At 38.5% G+C, this 13499-nt stretch overlaps 1 protein-coding gene and 1 long non-coding RNA gene across 2 annotated transcripts in view; both read left to right on the top strand.

Annotated features, from left to right (window-relative positions):
• The first annotated feature begins 1744 nt into the window (after positions 1 to 1744).
• Positions 1745 to 11262, top strand: LOC309674457. The gene is made up of 3 exons (XR_014269389.1): positions 1745 to 1762; positions 7771 to 7868; positions 11228 to 11262. It is a non-coding gene; the product is annotated as an uncharacterized lncRNA (long non-coding RNA).
• A 1-nt stretch (position 11263) lies between these two features.
• LOC309674361 (dedicator of cytokinesis protein 1-like) overlaps positions 11264 to 13499 on the top strand; it is a gene marked incomplete at both ends in the record, with an annotated part of 33222 nt that continues 30986 nt past the window's right edge. Inside the window, 2 exons of the mRNA XM_082486382.1 lie at positions 11264 to 11317; positions 11832 to 11932. Coding sequence (XP_082342508.1) covers positions 11264 to 11317; positions 11832 to 11932 — 155 coding nt within the window. The remainder of the gene's footprint in view (positions 11318 to 11831; positions 11933 to 13499) is intronic.

The raw sequence follows: 13499 nt of genomic DNA, 5'->3' as shown, positions 1-13499 counted from the left end.
ATGCGTAGACAAAAGTGTTAATCAGGTAGTGTCCGCTGGATGCATTTTAAGACGTGTAACACTCTCCATGTATACTTATGTGTGTAATCTGTAATACATTACCCTGTAGCAGTTCTTTAATTGAAGCTGTATATTTTGCAAATTGATCATTAGTAAAAGATTTACTTAGTTTAGAGAATGATATTTGCTAATGAAAACAATGTGCAGAAAATTAGTGTCATTAGTGTCAAAATTATGATTGTGCACTACAAATTACTAGAGAGAGATATTTTTATGATGACTCAAAAATTTAAGTTGGCCATGGTTTAAATATTAATTAGAGGCTGTGCTTAAGGGCTGGAGGGCTTTCTCACAGGCTGCTTGGACTGTCTCAAGTTGATTGCACTTTCCTTCTGGTTTTACTTTTTAACTTTGATTTCTACTTGCCCCAGTGCTTTGTTTTTACTTAATTTTTGACAACAAATTTTGAACAACGAGAGCAAACTGAATGCATTTTCTATTTCATATTAGTTGTAGAGTGGGACAGGTTTCAGAAACTTAGGCACTTCATCTGTAGTTACGGATCCAGCTTCTGTTTTGTTTCCAGTATTTCCCCTATAAATGGTAGAGCCCTGATGAGATCCTCAGTGCTAATCTTTAAGTCATTATTCTAGGTACCAAGCACTGCCATTTTTCTAACTCCAAAAACAACTGAACATTATAAATGCATCAAATTTCTGTTGTGTTTTGAAAAAGTTGCCTTAATTCAGCTTTCTAAATGACCACACAGAATATAGGAATATTAAACATCTGGTTACTGTTGCCATTACAGATTCTTAAGCATTTATTTCTCATATTTTTGGTTTTGTCTTGAGTTTAGAAGACTCTCCCAATTTCTTGTACCTTTTCTTCGATTGAGAATCTTTATTATGGTCATTCATTTATAGGTTATCCATGTTTTTGAGGTTAGGTGGACTGTCTGTACTAGTATCAAATACTTAATTACATTTTTTTTCTTTTGTTTTGTAACAGCCAAAGATAAATCTGAGAAAATATTTGCCCTAGCATTTGTGAAGCTCATGAGATATGATGGAACAACTTTGAGAGACGGGGAACATGACCTTATTGTTTACAAGGTACAATTTTGAGATACTTTAGTCTTTCCGTAGTAGCTAGCTCAGTGCGAGTACTACTGACTTTTAGTGAATTACTGTTAGAGAATTGCACAGAAAAATATGTTACTGACTATTCTGTTAGATCAGGCAACTGAATAGTAAGTACTGTGCAATTTGCATGTTCGGAAGATTGATTGTTAAACCTGGAGTTTGTTTTACTGAGCATGTTTTAATTTTTAAGGTGCTTATTATGGAGTTTTTGTGTCTGGGAAAAGTTACTTCTCTAGCCCTTTAAATACCACATCTTGGCTCTAATCTGTAGACAAGTAACTGCTAAATTACTGGTGTTGAAGACCCATTGGATAGCTTCATTTCTGGAGCAAACCTAAGAAAATCCAGTGTAAATATAAAATTTTATTATTACCAAGGATTTTTACTAGATATTTTAAAATTGTTTCATATTTTGTTTAAAACACTACTATAGGCAGAAGCAAAGAAGCTGGAGGATGCCTCGACGTACTTAAGTCTGCCATCCACTAAAATAGAATTGGAGGAAAAGGGACACTCTGCAACAGGGAAGAGCATGCAGAACCTCGGAAGCTGCACCATCAGCAAAGACTCTTTCCAGATTTCTACTCTAGTTTGTTCAACAAAACTTACCCAGAATGGTAAGTTGATAGAACTGCTGCAGCTTCTGCTCCTTGCAGTTGGAGTGGGGTTGCATGTACTGACTTTCCTGCCTTTTCCATCCCCCTTCCTCTGTGAATGCGCGGTGGGTTCTTCGCCACAGTCTTGGATTGGATGCAGAAGCATCTATGGATTGTCTGTGTACTATCCAGCCTTTTCTGTGCCTGTGAGCTTTGTTTTGCTTTAGAGCGGTACTTGTCTGTAAGAATAAAGAAGAATCCAAATTAAATGGAAACAGGAGTGTTGTTTGCCATATAGTTGGGATTTTTATACTGAAGTACACAGAAAACAGCCTCTGTGGCATTTTACTTCTCTGTGGGTATGGATGATAGCACTAAGGAAGAGGATGAGTTTCCTTTCAGGAGTAGGTAATATCACAGCTCTGCTCCCAAATAAGCTGTTATATGTCATTTCCAAGGCGTGGTATCCCTGTCTTAGGCCTGAAGAAAGCTCTGTTGTGAACGTGAGAATATATTGCATGGAGGTCACTCTCATGTTTGCACATCCTTATGTGAACACAGAGCACCAGGAATGGAGTTGGCATATTTTGTTCCTTTTAAAACTTGCCTTCTATACATTTTTCATGTGTATTTGTCAGCTGGCTGACTGCATCCAAAGGCTGTGGAAAGCGGAGCTGATGGCAGCCACCAAAGCAAATATTTCACATTTCCAGACGGTGCCTTCTCTGTAATTTTTGTGCTTGGTTGCCATGGAGCGGTCCCTTGTTTTCTGTGCCGCACCAGAAGTAGACTCGGGAGTGTGGGTGGGTCATTGAGATGTGAGTGAGTCATGCCAGGGAAAGGGATCATTCCTTCGTGACTCAGGAGAAGGGAGGGCTCAGTTGGGAGAGATCTGCTGGGAGTCGAGGTTGTGGATGAGGAGGGCTTGGGGGGGTGGGAGTAATGATTGGATTGTCACATTAATGAGTTCTCCTTTGTCCAGGGGGAAAGTTACGAGTCTGGTACCACTTCGCAGTCAACTCACAATTTTATTGCAGTGTTTTTCAGTGGCATCTCTGTTAGAGCACATCCAAGGTGTTTCGTATTCAGAGCACATCAGATTCACTGCAGTCTGGCAGCCTTGCAGCCTAAGAGGGTGTTTAGCAAAAAAATTCGGTAATGTTTTTGGAATTTCGTAGGAAAGATGGAATCGTAGCTCACCAGGAACACAGTGGTTTGGGGGTTTTGTAGAACGCATGTGGAATTGAGCTACTCTTTATTTGTGATACGATTGGGGCTTTTGTATTCCTCAGTATTGCCTAGTGCTTATTAGCAATTAGGAATATTTCATAGTGATCAATATATTGATGTTGCTTTAACAGAACTATAATTAGAATTAAGACTGAGCGTTGTTTCATGCTTAATTTACATATAATTTGCTTTGAACTTTTGATCGTTATTTAACATTACTGTTAATTATGTTGTCTGTGAAACTTTTTCTCAAAATTGCCAAAGCCTTTTCTCTTTCTTCAAAGTATCTTGACATTGTTAAACAAGGTCACCATGTATCCCTAAGCAATTTAGAAAAGAAACAAAAAAAAAATTCATCATTAAATTCCTGCCTCAAGTATCAATTTCATCTAAAAATTGGCAGAGCTGTTCAGATTATAGTTTCTGAAGCTGATCTTAACTTCTGTAAAATTGTTGGTTAACATTCTTCCTTTACCTTTCTTAAAAATAAGTAAGTAAAAATCCATGATTATCCTCAAGTACCAAAATGTTGAGCCAAAACATAATTTTCTCCTTTTGGTCATCTGTAATAGTTCTTTTTTCACCCTCCATTTAGAATTGGCTTTCAGACTTATTTTTAGTAATTCTGAAAGTATGTTAATAAATCATATAGCTCTCCCTGCATTGTATTTGATGTTGCAGACTACTTTTTTTGCATATAAGCTCTTTGAACGCTCACTTGACTTCAGTTCTCTATGAACTGCAAGTTAATAATTTTGCTTTTCTGTTAGTAATTGATGCCCTTACCATCTGAAAAATCTCCAAAATAGCAAACTTGGCCACTGGTACGACTTCAGCTATTTTCTTTGACAGAAAGTGATAGTATGAAGTATCTGCTTAGTTAACATTTGAGCAGTTGTTAGTGATTTCTGGCAGAATATGAGATACCAACACATTTCCTGGCCTTTTCTTAGATTTTGAATTTAATTTTGAGGAAGAGTAGCAATGTAAGCTAAAGAGGAGAACCATTTAAAAACAAGCAGAAAAAAACCAACCCGACCCAACCTCTTCAGGAATCTGTGAGATCAGCTCTTGGAGGCATCAGAAGCTGCTGTTCATCATCACTTCACCTCTTGTCCAGATTCTCCTCCTTTGCCATCTGAGGCAGAAGAGAATGTTCTTCCTCCCATTTCCACAGGACTGTGGCAGTGCATGATCTTATTCTGCTCTCAAGACTTTCTGTAACAAATATGTCCTTTATGGGCTGAAGAAAGACTCTGCATTTTTGTGTAATGAAACAGAGCTTCTGTGTTAAATCTCTGGAATTTAAGAATTGGTATGAAACTGTATCAATCTATGTGTGTGTTTCAAGTCACGACCAGCAGTGCCGCTGTCACCTGATGTATTAACACGCAGTGTGGCACTGGGTCCCCACCTTCTCTAGCGAGTGGTTGACTCTTGGACACCTCACACTTGCTTTGCTGCTGGTTACACGTTTTGGGGCATTGAAAGCATCAGCAGACACCCCAAGTTTGCGGTGTTTTTTTTTTTTTTTAGTGTTTTTCTTTGGTTTTGTTTAGTTTTTTTTTTTAAGGTCAGAAGTGAGCAATTTGATCCCATATGTTGTTGGATGCCTGCTTGCAGCTGACAGCATCTCAGTAGATCTCTCTGGGGTGGGCAGTGTTGGGCCTTCTGTTCTTAGGGTAAACAGATAGCAAGGTCTGTTTTGAATCCATTCCCGATGTCACGTCCCAGTCAGGGTTGTGCGTTGATGTTGTTTTCCTTTTTCTGAGCAGCCTGCTGAGCTATGACCAACTGAGGTCTGTTTTCTCCTGCATAAGCAAGGCGATTCTGGTATTTGAATCTTCTTTTTCTGTTAACTAGAAGCTGGAGATCCCAGGAAATCCGGAGGGAGGGGAAAAATGGCATCAAAAGCAACATCCCCCTCTACATGAAGACTGCTTGTGGATAATAAATCTTACCAGTGCCTCTTACAGGGCTATCAAGATGGATATCCATTTATGATCAGTGATGGGAACAGAACTGAAATTGCATTAATGGACTTGCTCGATAATTTTTCTGATTGCCAGTAGCCAGACAGCTGTCTAGTGTTCTACCTGTGTATTTGCTGTTGTGAAGCATCCAGGGTGTCTGTGAGGCTTATTGAAAGTATTTCTGTTTTCTTTTCTGCCTGAAGGACTCAAACCTCTAGGTAATAGCGACTGTTACTGATCTGGAGTTAAGACTTCAAGGAACCAAGGAGATGAGGCTTTCAGAAAACAGTTGAGATGCATTTTACTTCAGCACAATTGATAATTTAAAAAAAAAAAAATAAAAAAAAGCAATACACATGATATGACAAATTCAGGTGCTCCAGTGGCATAAAAATGAAGATGCAAATACAGAATTAAAAAGTCATAAAAAGTGGAAAATCAAATGCTTATAGTCAAGAGGGAATATTATTTCGAAGAACACACGGAAATTTAATTAGAGTGGAAATATTATCTAAATTCAATTCAGTGACTGTGCTTTGAGAAGAGTTTGAGTATCTCTATAGGGAAACCTTTGCATAGATACAGGTCAAGGAAAGTATATAACCAGGAAGTTGGACCATTTGCTTCCAATTGCTAAATTTGATGTAAAAGAAAATCTTCATACACAGTCAATATAATGATAAGTTACATTCACCCAAATAAAGTTGCTGTTGGCTCCTTGGCAGGCTACGTGTTTCTTCTGACCCTTAGCAATTGAAAATCCTTTTTCTGTCTTCTTCCTCTGATATATTCCAATGACATAAATTTCACTTGACCTAGGCGGACTGCAGTCATTACTATTTAATACAGGCTAAAATACTGTTTTACATTCTTATCCTATTCTACTTCCTGTGTTATTTTATACCAAGACCTATTAAACGAGTAGGATTAACTGACCGACTGGTACTTTTCTGGGGTTAATGCTTGCAGTAACAGATTGAGTGCACATTTTTACTGTACACTGTAACTTATTTTTCTCTTTCTGGTAGTTGTAGTACATTGACATTTTCTGCTCACACATGTATATTCATTTAGCATTTGCTGTGTCATCACGCTGAAAGTACATGTGGGTTTGTTTTCTTGGGGCAATACATGATGCCGTTCAGAGCTAGTCTGTGGGCTGGCTTTTGTTCAGATCATTTCTTTTGTCAAGCTGATGCCTTTTTAGAAGTCAGACTGAAACCAAATTCAGTCGTGGAAAGCTGATATAAACATATTCATGAAACACTTTGAATAACTTACGGAGGCATCTTTACTTTTCTTCCAGAAGCAATTTTTTTTTTTTTTTTGACGTTGAGTTTCTACAACTTTGGTTTCAGCCTACAGGCTTCTTATAGGCTATATTAAAAAATAATAAAATTAAGTGAGGGCTTGGATTGTTTAAAGCTCTAATGTAGCAAAGCTGTCTTTACTTCTACTCCCAAATAGGTGGTAAGAGGGCTTGGTTTGTGTGCTGCTCACAGGGGAATCTGTCCCAAGGAGAACTGCAGTCCATTCAACTAAAAATAATTTTATTTATTGCTTAGAATGAAAGATTTTGGGGAAGGTATAGCAGCTGCTCTGTTTCTTTGCATATAATTTCCAGAATTTACTCTGCAGATGCATGCCTTGGTAAACATTTTATTGGTTGCTTTGAAAGACTGAATAAAAGAAGTGAGGGGGTATTGGTTGGGAGAAGCCATCTGTCCTTACTCTTTAAGACTTACATTTAAGACTTACATTCATGTAATATTAGCCGTATGGGGGGCTGGGGGTGATGTGCAGTAGTAATCGGGTGGCTGAGCTTGAAGGTAGGCAGTCTTTAAAACCTCTTGTTTGTCTCTAGGGGCTTCTGCTGAGGATGACTGGTGATAGTTTTGTTTTGTGCTGAAAACTGACTTCTAATGGGGTAGGGAGAAACTTTTCCCTGGTGCTCCTTTGGCTAAGGCAGGACGAGCTTGGGGGTTTGGGCTTGTGGTCAGTTCAGGTCGCATCTCAACAAACGCTGGGGTGGGCTTCACTTACTGCCGCTCCACTGGGGCTGTTTGTATTTCCTAGCGTGCTTATTTGCCAGGGAACCCCAGTTGTGAGTTGCCTCGTGAGTTTTCCTTAAAAGAAACTGAAAAATGGTGTTGTTGCTCTTTATGACCAATAAAAAAAGTGAGAGCTTGCCTTATTTATCAGTGAATGCTGAAGTGACATGATCTTAATAGTGGGATGTAGAATCTGGGCACAGGACCATCTGCAGTGGACATGTTTCGTGGTGTGATCTGTACCCTAGCTCTCCATCACTCAGAAGCAACCAAGAAATGTTGGGCATTATAAGTTATTAAGCAGACAGCTTTCCACTGAATTAGCCTAGTTTGCAACTGTTTGTCTTGCATTGTGCCTTATTTTCTTTACAGTTTATTCAGTGAGAGCAAAGAAGCTGGAAACATGAATGCTGGAAGAGTCAACGGCCCTGTAGATATGACTGTGTTGGTGGCTGACTCATTTCATTTTGGCATCTTTTTCTAAAAAACACAACTGTTGTGTACAACAAATTAAAACTGAGGGATCAGACTTTCTTGGCCTAGATTTTAATGCTGACATTTAGAAAGCAGTCTGCTTTTTTGAGAGCCTTTCAGAGCTCTTTCATGATAGAAGCATTGTACTAGGTTTCTGCAGTGTCAGAGGCTTACTAGAAACACGTTGTTGTCCAGCGAAAACGGCTGACCTATGGAAGTAAACCTATTTGTCCTGAACATAGCTATGGGGTGTGAGCAAAGTAAATATCCTGCCTCATATAATTGTTTTTCTTATCCCTAGTTGATCTCTTGGGCCTTCTGAAATGGCGATCTAACACAAACCTGTTGCAGCAGAATTTGAAGCAGCTGATGAAAGTTGATGGTGGTGAAGTAGTTAAGGTAACAAGTTAATTTATTTAAAAAGAAATATGGTATCGTAATTGTGCTAAATCCCATATTTTGAGGTATTCATATCTTTGTTTTGTTTCCCTTCCCCTCTCCTCCTCCTTCCCGCCCCAAACCTCACACATTGATTTGTAACCGGGTATCTCTCAGCCTTCAGGCTGCTAATGCCCTTCTCCCTGCCCTCAAAGAACATTTCAGACGTTGAGTACTGGTAAAACACATGTGAGGTGCAAGTTTCTGAAAATGTAGGGTTGGGGTTTTTTTAGCACTTCAGTGAATTTTATATACAGACACATGAAGGCAAAGGATGTTTTTCTGTGCAAGATGTTTTCATCTTGAAATTCTTACATGATGATATTAAATGTATTTTTAATATATGGATGTGGAATGCAATCCTACTACATGCTGCTGATATTTTTTTAAGAAAGTCATTTCTCATGAAAATATTTAGCTGTGTCAAGTTATTTATGTTTGCCAAGGCCACTAAGTGATTGTAGAGACCTACGTAAAGACAGATTTAGCTGTAGAAAAGAGTAGGCTGGGACTTTATTGAACGTATTGTAATAAATCAAATCTAAAAGAGTGTCAAAAGATGTAATGTATTGGGGACAGATGACCCTTAAGGGTATGTAGTGTTGTTGTCTTACTTCAATGCATTTTAATTTGGTTAATTGAAGCATAATAAATGCCTCATCTTGAAGTAAACAACTTCAACTTGAAACATCTGAGACTGCTGATATTATCCTTTATTGAGTGTGGTGAAAATAGTATCTCACGTGATTTATTTTTCAGGAAGGTTCTACCTGCTGCTATTTTGTTGTGGATCATTTGATAGCCAAAAACTTGACACCGATACTTCCTTCTGCCAAGCATTGTCATAGTTCTGTCGTTTGGAATTTTCCCCTTTCTCTAAATGACCTCAGAGCGCGTACAGCAGATTACTGCTTGATGGATATCGGTGATTTTAGAAGCATTAGGATGCAGCACAAATGAGGTTTAAGTAAAAGCAGTATCAGAGGGAGTTCTCCAGCTGGCACACGCTCGCCCCTCCCTGTGCTCTTGCAGGACTCGTATGAAATTGTATTCTCTTTTCCCTGGGCAGAACTTGATTTATGCGTAGGACAGAAAAATTAACGTTTAATATTACTCCCTTCACCATTTTTATTCTTTTTTTAGAAGACCACTGTTTATGTTACCCATGTGTTACAGCAGTGTTCAGAAAATCTTTGTGTAGACTTTGTGTGCTCGTAATACCTGGTTTGTAACTGTTCCTTTCTGTTCTTTCAGCTTTTCTTTGTCCTTCATGCTTTTATATGCGATACATGGTACAGGCTATGTATATGACAAAAAGTAAGCGTTTGATAAAACATATTCAAATTTTCTGTTAAACTATTTCTGTTTTTTCAAAACTCCAGTAAAATACCTCTGCTTCCCGGTGTTCATTTATCACTAGGCAGAGATCAGCCAAGATACTCATTCTGTGTTTGACTGTTTCAATAGTATATGGAGACTTTAAATGTTATCTCCCTTTAACAGAGGCTCCGACTCCATTTGTGCATACGGTCTATAGGATATGAGAATGTAAACCCATAGTGTAGAAATTATTCATACTAGCTCCCTACCTCGGAAATGCTTTCCTGCCACTTTATAGAATAAAAGCATCTATCCCGTATTCTTCTTGCCGTTACGTGAAGTCCTCGCGAACAGATTTAGAACTGAACTCTACTAATGAAAGTCAATATATTGTGCCTGAATGTGACGTGAAGACTTGATCGGTCGTGACACGGCCTTCTAACCATCCTTTGTTTTTAAAAGGACTTAGCCAGGCAGTGTTTGGGACTGAGAGTACTACTTCTTTTCAAACCAAGACAGAAACTTCTCCTGTCGAAGCTGAAAAGTGTGCTTTACTCTTTCCTTACTGCCAGCTGCTGGTTAAATGTACTTTATTTGCACATGTTCTTTAATTGAATGAATGGGACTGTGAGAAGGCTATTTTTTTTTTTTTCCCCCCTCCCAAATCCTATAGTGAAACTATGAACTGAAGTCTAAAACCAGCTGCAAGCATTTTAACTTTTCTGTTTTTTCATCTTCAGATATTAGTAGCATGGACTGTGCCTCCATGTTCACTTGTTTTGAGGAACTTTTGGCATTTAACAGTGTTTAGTGAGCTGCTAAATGGAGGTTAATTCCTGAGATTTAACTCTGGATTTAGTAGATAGTCCAAGGGAATCACATTTGATCTTGGAGACTCATTGCATAGCTAAAAAGTTTTGAGGGAGGAAGGTGGGAGCCAAGTTTTTTCCATCGCTCCTGCAGTGTGTGTAATATCCCTTTTTAGCTGGAATCTGAGGCAGCAATTGCCGTCTGTTCAGACGTTCTTCCTCAACTGTACCTTACTCATCTACAAGGCAAAACCCACTGTTACTTCATTTGAGACAGACGTGCTGGAACAGTCCATGTTGAACCCCTTCTCTCTCGACCAAAACAAATACAAACTGAGGCCGTGGTCCGTCCTCGCTCTGCCTCGGAGGAGCCCATGTTGGTTTTGTGTCATCTGGTGGAAGAAAATGCTCAGACGCAGAATCCCATGCTGATAAAACCGAATGCGGTGATGAGTATCTCCGGGCCATGCATGGATTACTTGCTGTCACTGGGAAGAAATACTGTAATTTTTCGTGCATAAACCAGCTTTTGTCCCTCTGCTTAACTTGGATCCCCTGACACTAATCTGCTTTTACTTTGGTGATGCACGGATCAGCCACCCGGCAGGTGAAGGCTCTTCCTCTGTCACAGGGATAGAGGCGCGTGGGTTTTGGGCCGGGGCAGAAGGTTGTGTGCTCTGTTTCCCGTGCCTGCATGTGTGCTCTCGTCTGACGCTGTGGATCTGAGTTGATGCGGTCATGAAAAGCGGTGTGCCGTGCACTTCGCATTGCTCAGCTCAGAACGAGTGAGGGTGATGTGATTTATTTGGCATGAGACTGAGTTGCTTGTCTGGTTTGTGCTCTTGAAACATCAGTTTTCAGAAACTGCATGATCCTGTTGACTGTTGAAGCTCAGTTCTGAAATACATTTGCGTTCGTTCACTATAATAGATTACGCTTCTTGTTCAGGTGTACCCAGTGTGATTTCTGACCTTTTTTGTTCTGAGTGATACAAATCTATAGATAATCAACTTAACTAAAAAATAATTTGCTGAAAAACAAAACGTGAAACTTTCCTTTTTTCAGCTAACTTTTACAATGTCACTACTTTGTAAACTATATAAATGAAAGCAAGTATGTCTGTAGAAACCCGTGTGACATCTGAATTTTGGTTTTCCTGTAAAATGTGATAAATTGTGTATTTATTTGTAGTTTCTTCAAGATACATTGGATGCACTTTTTAACATAATGATGGAGAACTCGGAGAGTGAGACATTTGACACGTTAGTGTTCGATGCTTTGGTAAGTTTGCATTGCGGATGGAATAAAATGTAGGTACTGAAATAATGAATATGTAAAACAAGCGTGGCGTAAATGCTAGAATGAAGATTACTGAGGAAATGGATCTTACTAGCTCTTAGTTATTTATTATTTAATTTAAAATGAATGGAAGGTTTTTATTATGTTTGAAGTTTCAGTTGGACCAGATCAAAAGGGGGTTGGATTACATCATGTCGTCTTCGCAGAAAAGATGGAAGCAATCAAGTCCAGTCATTTTAGTGGCTTAACAGCAGAATTTAGGGTAGAAACAGAAAGTTTCTGCTTGGAAAACAAAACTTTGTTATGAGCAGGAAGTTATCACAGCACAGGAGGATATTAATATATTGGGAGGATAATCTAAAACCAAAGGCCTGTGTGTTTTTAATGTTATTAATGCGTCTTGTCTGAAAAAAAAGGTGGGTGAATATAGGATACTAAAGATTTCTTTAAGGGTAGTGCAATAATTATGCTGGTTTGTTTTTTTTTTTTTTTTCAGGTATTTATCATTGGACTGATTGCTGACAGAAAATTTCAACATTTTAATCCTGTCTTGGAAACCTACATTAAGAAGCATTTCAGTGCTACGTTAGCCTACACGTAAGTTTTTTTTAAAAATTACTTTTTCTAATGTGGCTTGCACAGTATTTCTGGATAACGCTATTCACTTACTTGTTTATACAGTTTAATTAGGGATTTGCCCATAGAGCTTGGGAGGGTGGGAGCTTCTTGAAGAAGGCTGGAGATAGGATGTCTTTCATATGTCTTTCTTGAAATAACAGTAATAAAACTTTCTGTCATTGCAAGGAGGAAGTCTTGATTTTGTTGTATCGAAGAAGGGGATGATTTGACTATTTCAAGAGCTGTGTTTTAGGGAAAGTATTCATAAGCAATTCTGCCATACTTGAGAAAGAAATCACGTCCATTTAAGATGTTTCAAATATATGTTGTTTTGTGCATTAAATTGATGCTCTGCCTTGTATTTGCATTACTGGCACTTTTGGGGAGGAAGCAGTGAAGAACAAAAAAACCAAAGGTCCGTTATACTTGATGTCTTAAGTATTTCTTGACAGTTAAGTTCTTTGTTGCTGCTTGAGACTATTAGTGCTGGAGGAAAATATGTAACGGACTTCTTTCAGTGTTGGGAGTAAAAAAAAAAATCCAAACAGGGAAACCTGCTGTGCGCTTTGCTGTTATACAGTCTCTGTTATGTGACCAGAAAATTTTTGAGAAGTATTGATTTAAAATAGTGAAGAGTTTGATACTAGAATCACTTTGCTGAGTTACGGGCACTGTTGCAGCCTGCAAGTGAAGTGGGTAAAGGATGAAGTATCCTTCGACATCTGGTTTTATTAGCAAGAGCTGAAGGTGGCCCTTTCACTGGTAGGCGTGGAGAGCATCCTGCCCTTCCTTAAATACAGGGGGGCAGAAGCCGGTTTAAGCTTGAGGATGCTGGCAGATCTGAATTCTGGCTTGACTTGTGCCCATGGCCATGACAGGTCCCTGCCCTCTCCCTGCCTTTTATTGCACAAGTTTGCTTGAGGAAAGAGAGCTTGCACTGACAATACCTAAGTGGTTACTTGAAATTCTTAGGCAGTTTACTCCTCTTCAAATAAATGCCCATCTATCAAGATATCTGTCTATTCAATGTATTTTCTGTTTGTGGTATATGACGTTGTACTTATTTACTTTTAGTGTGAATGTTGAAACATACGCTGTAGCTGGGGTGATTTAAAATGGAATTGCTTGTGTTTGCATGAAAATTGTGATTTATATTCATCGGAAGGGAGGTAGTTGAAATGGTATTATTTTTAAAATTGTTTCACTTTCAAGTTTTATAGACTTCAAAATGTGGAATAAGAGAATTTCCTACTGGTGTTATATCCATTTTTGAGAAATAAATGTCACAAATTCTAGCCCCAAATCCATGGAAAAGCTATGTAAAGGGGAAACCTCTTTTAATGAAGAAAGTCCCATTTAATGCGTTTTAATTCTACAATGTGTTTGTATTTCATTTAATCATTTTTATTCTTGTGATTATTATTAGTAGGTTCATCTTTATAGTACCTTAAATCTGAATATCCCTAAATATCCGGCAGAAAATAAGTTGCATCGAGATTTGTTGTATTGCTTGTATGTAGAACAGTGTTATGGTCTCTTTTTTTTC

The sequence above is a fragment of the Vanellus vanellus genome (assembly GCF_965231255.1).
Source record: "Vanellus vanellus genome assembly, chromosome: 7".
NCBI classification, from domain to species: Eukaryota; Metazoa; Chordata; class Aves; order Charadriiformes; family Charadriidae; genus Vanellus; species Vanellus vanellus.
Note: the sequence above shows the minus strand (reverse complement) of the source record. Positions and strands in the feature narration are given on the sequence as shown.